Here is a 17,321-nt window from a genome sequence, read left to right on the forward strand (position 1 = left end):
ATGGTTGCTGAACTGTTGATTACGACGGATATGATAACTTCTTTCAAGAGTTGCATTGGTCAGGTTTGTGTTGTTCTTCCTTGTTATCTTTAGATTTTCCTAAGTTTTTAGAAAAACTACAAACACTTTTTCGATAAATACAAAAGAACTCTGTGCAAGGATCTTGACAATTTCACCAGTGTAATATTAGAAAATGTAGGTTTTTATTAGTTTGTCAGTTCGATGGTTTCAGCATTTCTTACAGGAAACGAGTATTGTGATTGCTCAAAATGTAAGAAACCTGGTCAGATACTTGGAAAATTTCAATCCCCAGTACCCAGGAAGCAATGTGAAAGGAGCAAATGGGTTTGGGAATGTTATCGGAAAAATTCACGATGAAATGAAAGATGCAATTTTGGGAATGGTAAAAATTTCGATGAATACTATATTCTGAAATAACGATTTACAGAATTGGGAGTTTTTTTACAATGAATATATTCCACGTATCGATGAAATCATCAATGAAGCTAGACAGCAGAAAATCATATTTGTGAGAGTGGAACATGAGAATAACTGGTACCCAAATGTAAGAATTTTCCATTTCACATAAAACTGAATATTATTTTATTACAGTTTTCTACTAGAGGGAATGAATACTTTATCTTGCAAACAACTGATAGTAATCCAACAAGAGGAGATCCATACTACAGCAAAAACTCTGGTGAAATGCTCAAATCCAAACCTGCTAGGTAGAATTTGAAAAAAATCAATTCTGGTGTTCCAACTCAATTTTTCAGTTCTAAGGAATTAATGACATCCCAAGCTAACTTGAACGGCAGTCATTCAAATAATTCAAAAGTTGGAAATGGAAGGAATGACTTTCAAAGCGTCACCTCTCCTTTTGCAAAAAACTTGACACCATCTGCCAATTTGGGTAATCCCGGAGGAAATGAAGATGAAACGTAAGTTGAAGGTTTTTTACCAGTCCGGTATTTGTAGTTAGCATAATTGTTTTCAGAACACATGTTCAGTCAAAAATTACCAATTTCACATTAAAATCTGGGGGGCCACAACATGAAACTAGCCGACAGGGTAATTTCTCAGCGGATAGTCACACAAGGTGAGATATTAGATTTTGTTTTGCTTTCCTATTAGTTCGAACATCAGTTCTTCGAGAAATTCAAATATCAGAAATGGAACAATTGATTTTTCAAGCAATTCTTCTGTTACAAATAGTTCGGCAACAATCTCAAATATGGGCCATAACGGAAGCACTAACGGGTAAGTTGAAATTTGCAGGTTTGCAGATAGCATAGTTTTTTTCCAGATCGCATTATCATATTTCATTACATGGGAGTTACGGTAATTCCTACAACTCTACAAACTATCCAACGCCGCCGCATCACATTGCAATTCCAGATGACAATGTTACAAGGTAAGATATCACATTTAAAGTAATCTAATTAAGTCTTTTCAGCACAGAGAAAGAAATCCAGGAAATCAGCTCTGAATCCAGTGTGAGCCATATGAAGCCAATGGAAGAAATAGCTGTTTCATCATTCAATCATAAATCCATTATTCCTTCAGAGAACCAGTCCAGGTACATCTGTATATTAATAATTTAGTTTAAAATGTGAATCTACAGTGCTTCCCTCGGCAATCCAATAAACCATAACAATCAATGTGGCACCAAACGGCTAATCCAAACAGCAAGTGGAACCAAATTTGATGCTGGAAATGTATCTATTCAAAGGGCTGACGGTCCAAAAGGCTTTGGTACAGTCGCAACCATTCCAGTCGAGAGTCAACCTCATGGTTACTCCATAATCTCTTCAAACACTATGCGAGATACTCTTTCGCAATATGGGACCCTCCCAGAGAATGCTCAACGGAATCAGTGAGTAGCAAATCCAGTATCGACTTCATTTAATAATTCTAGAACCAATGACTATCAAACCCTGCGCCAATTAGAAATGCCCAATTCCCTACAAGAAAGTCTTTTAGCCCCAAAAGAGTGAGTTGGCTTTTATCTAGGTTTTCAAATAATTTTTGAAATAAAATTTATATTTAGGTCTGAAGCATGGGCCGACCAAGCCTTGAATAGTTTACGGTTACCAACACCGGATGAACATCATTCAATTCGTGATTCAGAATTTGAGAATGAGAAATATGACAACGATTTCTTCACTTACAATGCAGATATGAGTTTCCTTAATCATCAAGCTGATGTGAGACTTGAAAGAAACATTGAAAAAGTTAATTTATAATTTTCAGGAAATGATTGAAAAGGGTAAAAATACCAGCGAAGAGCTTCGTGAGCAGAAAGAAAGCCAATTTTATGCTCCACTGGATCCGAACATCTCATTAGAATCCGAAGAAGACAACACACGTTTCAATGAAGATCTGGAACAATTAAAAGCTAAGCAACGAGAAGAACTGGAAGAGAAACGAAGAGAGCGACGAAAAAGGCAAGCGGAGTTGGAAGAGGAAATGAGAAAATTGAGAAACGAATCCGAAGAAAGATTCCGAATTTTCATTTCATGTATTCTTTTGAGAATGCGGTTTGAAGAGCAAGAGCAGGATTGGATGGACTGGATTCAAACTTGCAGGTATTCTAAATCATATACGAGGTTCAAAAAGATACATAATAATTTAGGAACCACATTGCTTCTCTGCATCGCTACTTTTCAATTTTTAAGCAAGAATATCATACGGTTTTTGGGAGAAAACACCAACCAGACAGTGACGATTTGGAGGAGTTCCAGGTGAATCAAGCGTAGATTACATTTCAACGAATTTTCATAAATTTTCAGAAAGAGCGAAAAAGATTCTATAGCTTTTTGATAGAAGTATTTAACGATTTGGAAGACGATTTCGGAAAATTGAATTCGATAGAGGGCTACTCGGAAGTTTTGTTTTTGAGAATCCTTCAGGTAACTTGCTACAGGGTGGCTGAAAAGTATTGAGACACTTGTTTTTTGTTGTATTTTCAAAAATGGAGTTTCAACAAAAGAACCAGATTTATTTTTTCAACAAATGATAGTAATAGAAAAGATATCAGAGGAGATATTCGAAGTTTGAGCCTTCGGCCTTGATGCACACCATCAAACGAGCTGGAACAGAAGCGACGGTGCGCCGGAGGTAGTCATCGTCAAGATCATCCCATGCTTTGAGCAAAGCGGCCTTCAGTGAATCCACATTTGGGTGCGATCGAGCCATCACCTTTTCCTCCAAATATCCCCAAACGGAAAAGTCGAGTGGATTCAGATCGGGCGAGGAAGCGGGCCACATGTCCTTGCCCCAGTAGCCAGGGAAATGAGCGTCGAGAACAGCTTTCGTGGATTTCGAGCCATGGGACGGGGCCCAATCTTGTTGAAGAATGAAGGGTTGCTGGCCAAAGTGGCTAGTGACCCACGGACGTAAAACATCCATCACACCAACTTTTGGTACACATCCGAGTTGATTTTCACATTTCTATCAATGAAAACCAATGGGACTTTACCTTCCGACGTCAATCCAGCCCACACCATCACTGACTTTGGAAAAAGTCTCTTGTAGGCCAGACGACGTTTTGGGGACTTTGCTTCGTCCTTTGACAACAATTGCCGAGCATTCTGTCGGTTCGGAAGCGGCTCAACCGTAAAAATTTTCTCATCAGTCCAAATGACTTCAGAGAGGCGGCGCACCTTGAGTGCGTCGAGCAACTTTTTCGCTTTTTCGAGCCGATTCTTCTTGGACTGTTCTGTGAGGTATTGGCCACGAAGGAGCCGATAACTGTTCAGACCCAAGTCCTTTTTCACAATGGATTGAACCGATTGTCTTGAGATTCCGAGCGATGAAGCCATTTGGTTCATGCTGACCGCATCATTTCGTGTGATTCTCTTCTTGATGATGCCACGAGTCCGGCGAGTGTTGACAGTACGAGGTCTTCCGCTTTTCTAAAGCTCCAACACATGTCCTCGATCTTTCAATTGTTGCACAACTCGATAGACAGTTGCTCTCGGAAGAAGAAGTCTTCGAGCGATGTCACCGGTGGAGATGCCGTCGTTGAACAGCTTGGCAATGGTTTGGCGATGAGGAGAAGCTCGCATAACTTCGTGAAGAGATAAAGTGATGGGAAATGGCTCTAATGTCGGCTTATATACGCTCCCTATTTTCGGAATAATACGAAACTTTTTGAAAATACGACTTGGCACGGTGCCAAGAGCCATCATAACAAGTGTCTCAATACTTTTCAGCCACCCTGTATTTGATACTATTCAAAAATTTGTTTAAAATTTCAGAGTTGCCTTGCGAATGTGGCCACAGAACTCTTAACAATTGTTAATATTGTTTCAAACCTTCAAACTGATAAGCAATCATTTACTGAACTTGAGGAGGCCATATCAAAACTGAGAACCGAAAAGATCTACTCAACGTCACAACTGAGAGCAATCTGTAAAACTGAAGATACATCTGAAATATATCAAAATGTGAAATTTCCCAAGTTGAATAGTGTACCAATTATTGAGGAAACCTATTAATTGTGAATAAACGCTTATTTGGTTATTTTTGAATCAATTTTTATTCAGTTTCTAAAAATCTGATCATCTACTTATCCCTTAAGTTTTGTACCAAATTCCGAATAACTTAAAAAGATGCAGAGATGCCAACCAAAGGTGCCATACAACTGGAAAATGTGAGTTTTGAGATAAACACTCTAATAGAACGCTACTCCTGACTTTCAACTTTGAGCCAATTTATCTCACTTTTTGTGAAAAATATCGAAAAGTAATCAACTGATGAAACATATTCGACACTATGATAAACATTTTATCAATTGACCACTTCTCGATATCTTTTACAGGAAATGAGATATATGGGTTCAAAGTTGACGATCTGGGGGGGGGGGGGGGGGGTGTTCTATTAGAATGTTAACGACATCTGGATTCCATTGAAATACCCATATATTCAGCAGGAAAAGACTCTTGCTTATTTCGTGACAACTACGGTGTATCGATTTATTGAGCATACAAACAAAAAGATTGGAAACTCTAAAGTGCATTTGACCGATGTGAGAAAATATAAAAATGATGTGAGTTCTAGAAATGATAACATTGAAAATTATTATAATTGTTCAGGGATCGCCTGATTTGATAGATAAGAACCCGGAGTTTTACAGAATGGTCTGTACGAAAATAATGGAAGAGGATTTTGTTGAAGTGTCTAAAGAGGTGGACGAAATGGTAAGCTGAAAAAAAAAGAGTAATACACCTAAGTTATACTGTGTTTAGACAAAAGAAGAGATTATTATTTTGAAAGTGAAATATCCATGGAAATCAGAAGAATCTTTTCAAAATGTAGACGATTCTAGTTTTTCTATCATCCCGATGGAACAAACAGAAATTCAGGATGTTGAACTCTCAAAGGATGGAAAGTTATTGTTGGATGATGCGTTGGCAGAAGTCGATCGAAAGAATCAAGATGAGAAAACAGTAAAATTTTTTGAATGCGTTTTCACATCCTAACAAAACGTTTCAGCTGGAAAATCCTGAATCAATCGAACTTGAAAACATCACAGCCCTAATGGAACCGCCAAATCCATTCACCGATGTTTTGAACTCACTAAAAAGAGAAGACTCCGTGGAGTTACAAGATCCAACAATAGTGGAAATTGATTTGAATTTGGAAAAGTATTCAGAAAATATATCTCAAGTCTGTGAAGACGTCAAGGTGAGTTGTGGGAAAAGATGTGAATTGAATGTTATTCTTCAGGAAGTTCAACTAAAAATTAACCAAGATCTTCGCTCCAAATCTGAAAACACTGTTTGGAAGGAAATCAAAGATTCAGATGAAAGTTTTGTTGAGAAAGACGAGGAGTTCGAGGCGAAACTGGAAAAACAAAAAAGGGTACATCAAGAGAAATTGGAAGAGGCTAAAAGAAAAAGAGAAGAGAAACAAGTAAGCCGAATGTTAAAAACGTATGATATCAGTTTTAAATTAACTTCCAGAAAGCGTTCCAAAAAGAGCTTGACGAAATTCGGAAAAGACAAAATCAATGTTTCATAACTCTCTTGAATTGCATTCAGCTGCGTCATAGATTTGAAGAAAAGAAGCAGGAGGTTGCAGATTGGATAAAACTCTGTTATAGAGATCCAGTAGTACACTTGTTGAAGTATTTCCAAGATTATGAAGAGTTTGTGGGTGTTTTGCTTATTCCAGATGATAACTGTATTATTTCATAGGCCAGGAATGTGAAACAGTTCAAAAAAGTGCCAGAAGAAATGGAAGCTGGAGAAGAAGTTATACAACTCAACAAAAGAGTGTACATATTATTGGACATTTTATTCAACTCATTCAATCAACTAGGAAATATAATCCTAAGTTCTCCAGATGCCATTTTCCTTCAAGTTCTGCAGGTGAGTGTTTTTTTTAATCCCGCCAAATGTATCAGGTTTTTTTCAGAAATGCATTTGTGAGCATGTCCAAATTCTTCATAAAATTCTGGATAAGACTGAAGAGACCCAATTTGATCATAGCTGGTATCTGAAGCTGTGTGACTTGTTTTCCTCTCTTAAATATGCCGAAATCCCAACCACAAAGTCATTGAGGAAAATCTGCCAGGATTGTTTTGAAATCGAAAACTTGAAATTTCCGGAAAGAGAGATTAAAAGTTCTGTGGCTGTTATTGAAGTGTTGGAGGAATCAAATACATATGACAAAGATGAATCGGATAAATTGCCGAGTGAGTGAACTACATAAGATTATTTGCGCATAAGTTTGACTTTCAGCCTATGAAGCCACCTGCAAAACTTCTAGAAAAAGCAGAAGCCATCGATCAAAGAGTAGAGATTCTAGAAAGGTGAAGATGCTTTTTCAATGATTTTTTTAACATCTTTTTTCTAGAAGCATTCTACTGATGGCCACGAAAAGCGCTCTCACCGCAAATCCGGCAAGAAGAGAGAGGATTCACAAAATAGTAAACGTCGGAGAAGATAATACATATGCATTTCTGTAAATAATTTTTCAGTACTTGTGTTTTGCATTTTTAATAAACAATTTTTTCTCTAATTTTCATCCGTCTTGAGTCGTTAAGATAGAAATTTGTTTTATTTTTCCCCTAATAGACGCTGTCTTTTTCCTTTAATAGACTCCACTCTTTAAACTTCTAACTTTGAGCCAATTTTTTTAAAAAATATGTTTGATTATATGATGAACATTTTGTCAGTTGGCACCTTTTTAGTATATTTAACCAGAAATGAGATATATGAGCTCAAAGTTGACGGTATGAGGATAGTTGTATCAAAATGTTTACAAAAGTTTTCTGATCTGGCAAATGCAAACCGTTCATTGAATCCTATCTATTATTCTGCAAACTTTATACAAAGTATAACCCTTGTCATCATTAAGAAACCTTCCTCGTTGTTGTTTTAATTCCTTTTCATTCTCTTCTTTAAATCGTAGCAATGTAGTTGGCATATGTTTCAATTGATAAGACAATTCTGTTGTTTAGTTTTTTGACAACATTTTTTTTTGCTCCAGTGTGCTATTGTGCACTATTCTTTCTTTGCAAAAATAAGGCAATTCTCAACCGTTTGATCATTATGTTCTATACAAATTTTATGAGTTCCCAACATGTAATTTACGTTTCCAGTTCTCAGAAAAGGTTGCGGAACTGTTGATTACGACGGATATGATTACTTGTTTCAAGAGCTGCATTGGTCAGGTTTGTATCGTTTTTCTTGTTATTTTTTTCATTTGCTAAATTTTCAGAAAAACTACAAACACTTTTTCGATAAATACAAAAGAACTCTGTGCAAGGATCTTGACAATTTCACCAGTTTTATAGTGGAAAATGTAAGTGTTAATTCCTTAAGTATCCTGTTTGAAAGTTGTTTTCTTACAGGAAACAAGTATGGTAATTGCTCAGAATATAAGAAACTTGGCTAAATATTTGGAACATTTTGATCCGAAGTACCCGGGAAACGATGTGAGAAGAACAATTGGACTTGGGAGTGTTAGCGAAAAAAATTCGAGAAGAAATGAAAGATGCTATTCTGAGAATGGTAAAAATTTCGATTAATACTATTTTCTCAAATAACGATTTACAGAATTGGGAGTTTTTTTACAATGCATATATTCCATATATCGATGAAATCATCAATGAAGCTAGACAGCAGAAAAGCATATTTGTGAGAGTGGAACATGAGAATAACTGGTACCCAAATTTAAGATCTTTTTAGTTCGAATAAAATTGTATTTTATTTTATTATATTTTTCTACCAGAGGGAATATATATCTCATTTTGCCAAAAACTGATAGTAATCTAGAAAGAAGAGATCCATTCAAAATCAATAACTCAGTTGAAATGCTCAAAGTCATACCAGAAATTTTGAAGACATCAATCATGATGCTCAAACTCAATTTTTTCAATCTTCGCGAATCGAAAACATTTGACCATAATTTGAACGGCAGTCATTCAAATAATTGGACGTTTGAAAATGGAACGAGTGATTTTTCAATTGTCACCAGGGATATCCCTACGGCAAACAACTCGACAATACTGTCATCTGTCGATTTGGGTAATCGCGGAGAAACTGAAGTTGGAACGTAAGTTGAAGATTTTAGCCCGTCGGGTGTTCGGTGTTTAATATGTTTTGTTCAGGATTGATGCACGGGCCTGCCAAGCTTTGAACAATTTACGACCACCGACACCAGACGAACAAAAATCCATTCGTGAGTTACATTTTTCCGTAAGAATCCCGCGAATACCTTCTGTGTCTAGAGAATGAATCCAAACGTGCCTAAAAACTTTATGCAAAGTATAACCCTTGTCATCATTAAGAAACCTTCCTCATCGTTATTTTAATTCTTTTTCATTCTCTTCTGTTAGTCGTTGCAAGGTTGTTGATACATTTTTCAATTGATAAAACAACGGTTTTCTGTTGTTTAATTTTTTGACGACATAGGTATTTTCCTGCTCTAGTGTTCTTGTTTGCACTATTTTTTCTTCACAAAAATCAGGCAACTTTTAACTATTTCACCATTATGTTTTACATAAATTTTACTGGGTTATGAATCTGTAATTTTTGTTCCAGGTTTCTCCTCCAAAATTCAGTCGTAGAAATGTAGTCTCGGAATGTGTTAATTCTGTGTTAATTATGTGTAAATTCTCGCATTTTCCACTTTTCCTATTTTCTTTCAACTTTTTGAATTTCAGAAATGGTCGCTGAACTGTTGATTTCTAAGGATATGATTACTAGTTTCAAGAGCTGCATTGGTCAGGTTTGTGTCGTTTTCCTGGTTATTCTTACCGTTTGCCTATATTTACAGAAAAATTACAAACCCTTCTTCGATAAATACAAAAGAACTCTGTGCAAGGATCTTGACAATCTCCCCAACGTAATATTGAAAAATGTAGGTGCTCGTTAATAAGCCTGTTTGATAGTTTTAGTCTTTATTGCAGGAAACAAGTATGTCAATTGCTCAGAATATGAGAAAATTGATTAGACACTTGGAAAATTTCAATCCTCAGTACCCGGGAAATAGTGGCCAAGGAACATATGGAGCTGGAAGTGTGAGAGAAACAATTAACGATGATATGAAGGATGCAATTTTGGGAATGGTAAACATTTTGATTCATGAGTTTTCCTAGATTGCGATTTTCAGAATTGGGATTCTTTTTATGAAAAATATATTCCATATGTCGATGAAATTATTGATGCAGCTCGGGAGCAGAAAGTGATTTTTGTGTGCATCGAACATGAGAGCTGCTGGTATCCAAATGTAATAAACGAGATTTCAGTCTCATTTTTTGAATAAGTTATTTTCAGTTTTCTTCAAGACTGAGTTCAGATGCTGATACGAACAGCGAAACGACTTCAGACAAAGAACTTGATGAAACGAATTCTGGCGGGAATGAAGCTGGAAATAACTCAAGTAAATCAAACAAAATTAAGAAGCTTATGGATTAAATAAAAAATTTTCAGATTCATCTGATACAGACCCTGATCGATGTGTTGAAACTGAAGACGTGCACCGAAAACCGGAAACGATGAAAACGGAAATCCAAGCTGATTTGGAATCTTACAAGAACCACATTGATACGCAAATAGAAAACTTTGAGGCGGCAAAAAACGATTTGAAAGTAAGAAAAAATCATCGTTGAGCTTCTCGTTTCCTGTAACAGATTTGAAAATGTGGTCAACCGACAAATTGTTTATTATAACATTCAAAATATTTTGTTAGTTGACTACTTTCTGATATCCTTCACAGGAACCGAGATCTGTGGACTCAACGTTGACGGATTGTATTACCTTCTATTAGAGTGGTTACGGTAACTAAACATTATTTCAAGTTTCAGAAAGAAATGGAACAGAAAGTAGTCCAGCTTGAGTCTGAAATCAAGTGCTCATTATCCAAAACTACTGATGCCAATCAACAGAAAGTAGATGAACTTCAAAACGAAATTCAGCAGAAGATGGATGATCTGAAACTGTACCTGGAGGAAAAGATAGAGAATCATGTCACGATATTGAAGGTTCGTTTTTTCAACAAAATGAAAAAACAAATTATAAAGTTTCAGCAAGTGGTCTCTGACAATTTGAAGGAGCTTGACTCAAAAATTGAGGAAAAAGTTGAGAAAAAGTTCGAAGAGTTACAAAACGAACTTCGAACAAGGAAAGAAGAATCGGACAGGGAGCTTGAAGAGAGGTTGAAACAAATGATAGCTGTAACAGTTGAAAAGAGACTCGAGGAAAAGTTTGAAGAAATGCGAAATGAGAAGAATGAATCCGAAAGGAAAATTAGAGAGAGGTTTGAGAAAGCAAGTGGTAGATCACAAGCGCAGAAGGATTCGAGGTGAGTCTTGATTTTGTAAACTACCGTTACGCTGCGGATTTCAGCATGAATTCTGAGACATCTGAAGTTCCTGATGGGGAAGAAATAAAGTCAGAGACTTCGGGTGGAAGCGTGGATGACGATCAGCATGGTTCAGGAAGTTCGATCTCGGTGGAAACCACGCCAGCAGCGAATGGAGAAGAACACGTTGATCAGCAAATCAATGAGCAAGAACAAGATCCGGAAGGAACGGAGCAAGACCATGTATCGGATGTATCAGAAGGATCGATCTCGGTGGAAAGCATAACAGCTATTGGAATGAAACGCATTGCTCAGGAAGTCAGTGATCTAGATGTAGAACCGGATGGTGTCAATCAAGATCCACAGGGTTCTTCAGAAGAAAGCGAGGAAGAAGATATTGAACAACTGTTAGCGAAACAAAACCAATTTTATGAAGAAAAATTTAAGAAGATTAGGGATTCACGAATTCAGAAAAAAGTGAGTAAATATTAATTTCAGAAGACATTATTCTATTCTTTCCAGCAAAAGGAAGAGGAAGAACTTGAAGAAATGGCTGCAAACATGAGAGCTCGTTATTCATTCCGTTGATCGACACAGTTTATTTTGGGGCCCTCCTTTTAATAATTTTCTCATCTCTGTCATTTTCTCTATGTTTTTATGAATTCTCACAACTCAACAATATATTCTTCCTTCATCAGCACTGTTCTTATCTTTCCTCTACTTTTAACAAACCCATCCTCAACTCATTTATGAGAACAAATTTCTAGGCATAGCAATACTTGTGATCATTCTTGTGTCTCTTCTTCTCTACTCTTTTTTGTCCCCAATAAATTATTATTTTCTGAACAAAATGGTTGTTTATCTGGACCTCACCGAGAAAACTATTGGTTGTTTTAACGAATGTGCCAAGAAGGTTAGTGGGGAGTATGGTGAACAAAAACTATAATTTTCAGTTTTTGTTTCAGGGAAGTTATGCTAAGTTTGTTGACGAGAATCGAAAGTTCATCAGAACGTTGAGTGAGAATTTGAAAAAAGTGAAGTTTCCTGTGGTAAGTTTTGTTTCAAAAACGATAAATCCTCAGAAGCTTTATAGAATGAAAATATAGCTGATATGGTATCACAAAACTGCAAATTTTACTTTGACTATCTGACGAAATGGAATCCAAGGGACCCTCCTGCAGTTGTCCCCGGAACAACTCTCCTGGAAAGATATACTCCATGCTTTGTAAATGATTTGAAACAGGCTATATCCACTAGGGTGATTTTCGAAAGAGTTATGTACAAAAAACAAGTGGTGTTTCAGAACTGGGACAAGTTTTACTTGGAATACTATCCAACCGCTGACTTTATAATAAACGAGGCAAGAAAGCAAGGTGTACTCGACTTTCAAGTTCAGAAGGGATCAGGATCATACGAATCGGTGAGTAATTTATTTTCTGGAATGCAATGTAGTTTGAAAATAAGTTTTTTTTCAGTTCCATGAACGAGATTTCGTAGTTAGAAACTTGAAGCTAATTACGAATGATGCGATCAGAGTATATCCGAGCACTCCACTGGAAACTGAAAATTCAGGAGAATTAAACGAATCAAGGTACAAATCTATTAATTGAAACTTTTTCAAGTATCTGCTTCAGATCCAAAGTGAACAGTCCCATTGCCACAGATTCAGTGACCAACAACTCAGACGACTTTGTGCTTGATAATTCAACAAACAGTCTTCAATGGGATGAAGATCAATCGTTGGGTGATATTGATCGAAGAATAAAGCTGCATGTAGATGAGATGAAACAAACATTTCAAAAAGATTGCGAGGAAAATGTGGAGAAATTCATGCTGGAAATCAAAGACTCAGTGAGCTATATGATTGAAACAAATGAGGCGAAAAAGACAGAGTTAGAAAGTAAACGGAATCAGGAGATGAATGATCTCAAATTGTGGTTAGAAGAGAGAACAGATGTGAGGGCAGCAGCTATTGAAAAGAAAATCTATAAAAAATTCGAGGAGCTACAAAACGAACATAACGAATCAAACAGGAAAATAAACGAAAAATTGAGCAGCTTGTTTGAAAAATTGAATCGAATGATGCTCAGGTATGTTTACATGCCCATATTGTGAAATAACATTACAACTCTCAGCACAACCACAAAAACTCCCGAAGCAACCATCGAGACGTTAGATCAAGAGCAAAGAAATGATCCCATTTTGAATGGAACAATAATTGAAAACCAGAATGTTTCAATTGCAAAGTTGGAAAGCATACCAGAAACCGATTCACATCATGACAAAGATCACGTTGAAGGAGAAGTCAATGAGCGAGTTGACAATTCAGACAGAGCGAACCAAGACCAGCAGATCTATGAGTAAGACCTGTATGTACACTTCTACCTGATGGCGTTGTTTTTCAGGCGTTCTGAAGTTTCCGACCAAGTTCCACAAGTTTCTGGGTATGATAGTGAGGAAGAAAACCATCAACGACGTTTAGCGGAACAGAACCGAATTTATGGAGAAAAACTGAAAACAATCAAAGAGAGAAGAAACCAGTTGAACGTATGAAATGCTGTTTTGCCAGAAAATTCATAAGCTTTTCAGAAGGAGGCTACTATAGAAAATGGAGAGATTTCCGAACGGATTTCCAGGAACGCGGCTGGCCGGTACTCGGTTCATTGATTATATCAAAACACGACCTGGAAACAACTTTTCTTTTTTTCTCTAATTTTCTTGAATATCCTCTTGACAATTCGCCAATCTGAAACATTTTCAGTTTTGGTCCCCCCATTTCCAATTTTTGCGATTAGCAATATCTTCCTCACCCCATTTTTTTTTCAATTCTCTGTAAACAACTCTTATCAACGAAACGTTTTTTCCCTCTAATTCTCTCTCTTGCGAAATTTAAGCATAGCAATAGTTGTGTTCACTCTTCTGTTTCTTCCTCTCTCTTTTTTGTGTCCCCCATATACTTTTACTTTCTAAATAAAATGGTTGTTTATCTGGACCTTACCGAAAAGACTATTGATTGTTTCAATGAATGTGCAAGAAAGGTTAGTGAAGGAAAATTCTCATTAAAAACTATAATTTTCAGTTTTTGTTTCAGGGAAGTTATGCTAAGTTTGTTGACGAGAATCAAAAGTTCATCAGAACGTTGAGTGAGAATTTGAAAAAAGTGAAGTTTCCTGTGGTAAGTTTTGTTTTGGAAAATAAAAAATTCTGAAAAGTTTTCCAGGGAGAAACTATATCAGATATGGTATCACAGAACTGCAAATTTTACATTGACTATCTGATAAAATGGAATCCAAGAGAACCTCGTGGAGTTGTCCCCGGAACAGCTTTTCTGGAAAGATATACTCCAAAATTAGTGAACGACTTGAAACGCGCAATATCTATTAGAGTAATTTTCCGGAAAGGTATATAGAAAAGAACAAATAGTGGTTCAGAATTGGGACAAGTTTTACTGGGAATACTATCCAACCGCTGACTTTATAATAAACGAGGCAAGAAAGCAAGGTGTACTCGACTTTCAAATTCAGAAGGGATCAGGATCATACGAATCGGTGAGTAATTTATTTTCTGGAATGCAATGTAGTTTGAAAATAAGTTTTTTTTCAGTTCCATGAACGAGATTTCGTAGTTACAAGCATGCAACGGAATACGGATGATGGAATACGGGATCATCATAATACTCCAGTAGAAACCAAAAACTCAAAAGAAATGATTTTGAAAGTAGAGGAAAATCCCAAATCACACCAATCAGGAAATAATCATTCTATACATTACTCCGGGTAATTTTCAGTTTCATTTGTGATGTGATGTAAATTTAAACCAAAATTTTAGCAACGATGGACAAACTATTATTTGTATAGAGGATCCTCGTGCCAGCCCTACAAAACATGATAATGTTCGGAAAACCCTGATCCCTAGTCAAAGAGCGCATATTGACAATCGGCACACCACATCTCCATTGTAGGTTTTTTTTCATTTTAAAAAGTTGAAATTCAAAACTCATTTTATAATGTTTCCGGTTCCATACAAGATGTTCTGATCATTCTACAAATGGTTTACATGGTTCCAAGAAGTCTGATTATCTTAATCGCTCGGAAAATTCACCAGGAATTCCTCTCCGGAACATACCGATTTCAGAGCAGCCACCAGTTGATCAGCTACCGAAGAGCAGCCACCAAAGAACAAGTTCAACTCCATACGTGTATGTTTCTAAGACACCGTTACAGCTTAAAGTGCTGTTTTTTTTTAGAAAATCGCCTCCTTTGCAAAATAGTAGTCTTCACGACAGATACAAAGACCCAACTTTGAATAGTACTCATCGTAATCAGCACGTTCATAATACAACCAAAACAACTCGAACCTCTCAAATCCATAGGCCCGCTCAAGTACCGCTTCCGAATGTACCGAAGCAAAATCCACAAGGACGCTATTCTACACCTACTAGGATTCTATACAGTGAGCACACCATGATACCATCAGAACATAAGCCAGGATTGTAAGTTTGGAATATTCATTAACTTTCAAAATGTCATGTCATTCAGTTCCGCGGACGATGCTTTACAAAACAGGGAATTTCAGGGAAGATCTCAAGAATTTATATTTTCTCGAACTTCAGCATACAAAGATATAAGTTCGAGTAATGCTCCTCATAATCAACACGTTCACGATACAACTATAACAAATCGGACTTCTCATTCCGGTAGAAACGCTCGAGAACCGGTCCAGAATGTTACGAAACAAAATCCGCAAGAACGATGTTCAGGACAGTCACCATTCAACACGTTTGGACAAGATAGTCAGCACACTATGATACAATCAGAATATAAGCCAGGATTGTAAGTTTATCAATTCCATTAATTCCCAAATATCTACGTAATTCAGTTCCGCGGCTGATGCTTTACGCTCAATGGAACCCGAAATGACGCTCAATGGAACCCTGGAGAGTCTGTCTCGTAAGAATTTCAAATCTCGATAGTTTATATTTTCTCAAATTTCAGCAGCCTACAACGCAAATCAAGCAATTTTGAATTATCAAAAAGACATGCATCTTGCTACCCTCATATCTCAGAACACACCTCCAATATACGAAAGTTTAAACAACTCGTCGAGTTCTAGAGAAATAAGCTTATGTCGGGATAGCCCAATGCTCGATAATCTTACTTTTGATATAGAACTCGCGAAGCAAAACCTAAGAAATGCCCAAGAACTAGAAGCAAAGAGAGAGGAACGGAAGAAAAAGCAAAAAGAGTTTGACGAAGAATTAAAAACATTAAAGGAAGAGTCGAAGCAGCGCTTCCAGATGCTTCTGAAATGCATTATGTTGAAACGTCGCTTCGAGGAGCAGGAGCAACATTGGATGGACTGGATTGCAGGATGCAGGTGTAGTATATTCTTGGAAAATTCGATAAACTAAAAGGGTGAGAATTCAGACACAGTATTGCCTCGTTTTTGAATCGCTGGTACGATTTCTATGATGACGTCGAGAAAAGCCACAGAGGTTTTCGAAGACCAGAAATAGTGGACCTTTACGAGTTGCAGGTGAGGATATCCAGATACCGTAAAACCCGTAATAGAAGGGACCCCTAATTTTTAACTTTGGGCTAATTTATCTTGGTTCCTGTTAAAGATATATTATATCTTTAACATTTTATCAGTTGACACATTTTTTATATCTTGCACAGGAATCGAGATAATTGAAATTGAACTTGACAGTATGGGTGCCCTTCTATTACAGATTTTAGGATGAACTGATGAAACAGAATAATGTAATTTTAGAGAGACACCGGACATTTTGTGAACTCTATTATGGTCACCTTCAACGTTATGGAATGTGATTTTGAGCACATGAAAAGAATCGAAAGTGCTCATCCGGATACATTGTTTGTGAAAGTTCTTATGGTAAGTTACCGTCAAACCTGTAATAGAAGGACCCCTTAACTTTGAGCTTTGAGCCAGTTTATCTTGGTTCCTGTGAGAGATACATATACAACATCACAAACATTTGTCAATTGATACAGTTTTGATATCTTGCATAGGAGCCAACAAAAACCAGCCAAACCTGTAGAAATCCTTTCATTACAAGTCTTGTGGTTGATAATTTTTTAGAAATGCATTGCTGATATTGCTCATGAGCTGATAAGAATCTACAATTTCACTCAAAGTCTTGGAACCGATCAGTCGAAATTTCTCGAGTTACAATCTATGATGGCTCGTGTCAACCCTAACAAGATTCTCTCCACTGATCAACTCCGATCAATTTGTAGAACAGCAAATCCTTCAGATTATCAATATGTATCCTTTCCTGATCTGGATCGTAATTTGTATTTTCGAGAGCTATAAAGTGAAATATTTCATAACATAATAAATGTGTTGTACATATGAATCACACTTGTTTATGTCCATTTTTAAACATAGCAATAATACGTCATCCTTTTTTCCTATGTGGTCAATCAGCAAATAATCGTTTTTTTTTCCTGTTCCGCTGTAAATAACCTATCATCTCGCAG

At 36.7% G+C, this 17,321-nt stretch overlaps 4 protein-coding genes across 4 annotated transcripts; 3 read left to right on the forward strand and 1 right to left on the reverse strand.

Moving 5' to 3' along the window:
* CBG18520 lies at positions 1 to 4,502 on the forward strand (the record flags this gene model as incomplete). Its single annotated transcript, XM_045241127.1, is given in 17 exon segments — positions 1 to 63; positions 112 to 195; positions 245 to 403; positions 449 to 565; positions 613 to 728; positions 777 to 941; positions 998 to 1,099; positions 1,147 to 1,260; positions 1,307 to 1,414; positions 1,457 to 1,579; positions 1,625 to 1,876; positions 1,919 to 1,993; positions 2,051 to 2,234; positions 2,254 to 2,588; positions 2,636 to 2,744; positions 2,793 to 2,912; positions 4,263 to 4,502. The coding sequence occupies 17 exon segments, from the start codon at positions 1 to 3 to the stop codon at positions 4,500 to 4,502; spliced, it is 2,466 nt and encodes an 821-aa protein (XP_045096503.1).
* CBG18521 lies at positions 3,037 to 3,833 on the reverse strand (the record flags this gene model as incomplete). The annotated part of the gene is made up of 2 exons (XM_002635409.1): positions 3,037 to 3,453; positions 3,507 to 3,833. The coding sequence occupies 2 exons, from the start codon at positions 3,831 to 3,833 to the stop codon at positions 3,037 to 3,039; spliced, it is 744 nt and encodes a 247-aa protein (XP_002635455.1).
* A 122-nt stretch (positions 4,503 to 4,624) lies between the features above and the next one.
* On the forward strand, positions 4,625 to 13,485 carry CBG18524 (the record flags this gene model as incomplete). Its single annotated transcript, XM_045241129.1, has 29 exons — positions 4,625 to 4,657; positions 4,934 to 5,053; positions 5,100 to 5,204; positions 5,253 to 5,453; positions 5,500 to 6,018; positions 6,204 to 6,377; positions 6,424 to 6,703; positions 6,750 to 6,820; positions 7,625 to 7,684; positions 7,732 to 7,815; positions 7,865 to 8,024; positions 8,289 to 8,568; positions 8,624 to 8,694; positions 9,179 to 9,375; positions 9,425 to 9,583; positions 9,628 to 9,762; positions 9,792 to 9,897; positions 9,948 to 10,105; positions 10,322 to 10,818; positions 10,863 to 11,295; positions 11,317 to 11,389; positions 11,586 to 11,731; positions 11,772 to 11,867; positions 11,912 to 12,238; positions 12,294 to 12,409; positions 12,453 to 12,908; positions 12,954 to 13,178; positions 13,224 to 13,365; positions 13,408 to 13,485. 29 exons carry the CDS (start codon positions 4,625 to 4,627, stop codon positions 13,483 to 13,485), a joined length of 5,502 nt encoding a protein of 1,833 aa, XP_045096504.1.
* Positions 13,486 to 13,793: 308 nt separating this feature from the next.
* CBG18525 lies at positions 13,794 to 17,154 on the forward strand (the record flags this gene model as incomplete). The annotated part of the gene is made up of 13 exons (XM_045241130.1): positions 13,794 to 13,856; positions 13,898 to 13,993; positions 14,039 to 14,203; positions 14,250 to 14,366; positions 14,422 to 14,594; positions 14,647 to 14,775; positions 14,846 to 15,310; positions 15,357 to 15,650; positions 15,697 to 15,767; positions 15,813 to 16,194; positions 16,245 to 16,353; positions 16,591 to 16,713; positions 16,921 to 17,154. The coding sequence occupies 13 exons, from the start codon at positions 13,794 to 13,796 to the stop codon at positions 17,152 to 17,154; spliced, it is 2,421 nt and encodes an 806-aa protein (XP_045096505.1).
* Between the last annotated feature and the right edge of the window lie 167 nt (positions 17,155 to 17,321).

The sequence above is a fragment of the Caenorhabditis briggsae genome, assembly GCF_000004555.2.
Source record: "Caenorhabditis briggsae AF16 supercontig from assembly CB4, cb25.fpc4095, whole genome shotgun sequence".
NCBI lineage: Eukaryota > Metazoa > Nematoda > Chromadorea > Rhabditida > Rhabditidae > Caenorhabditis > Caenorhabditis briggsae.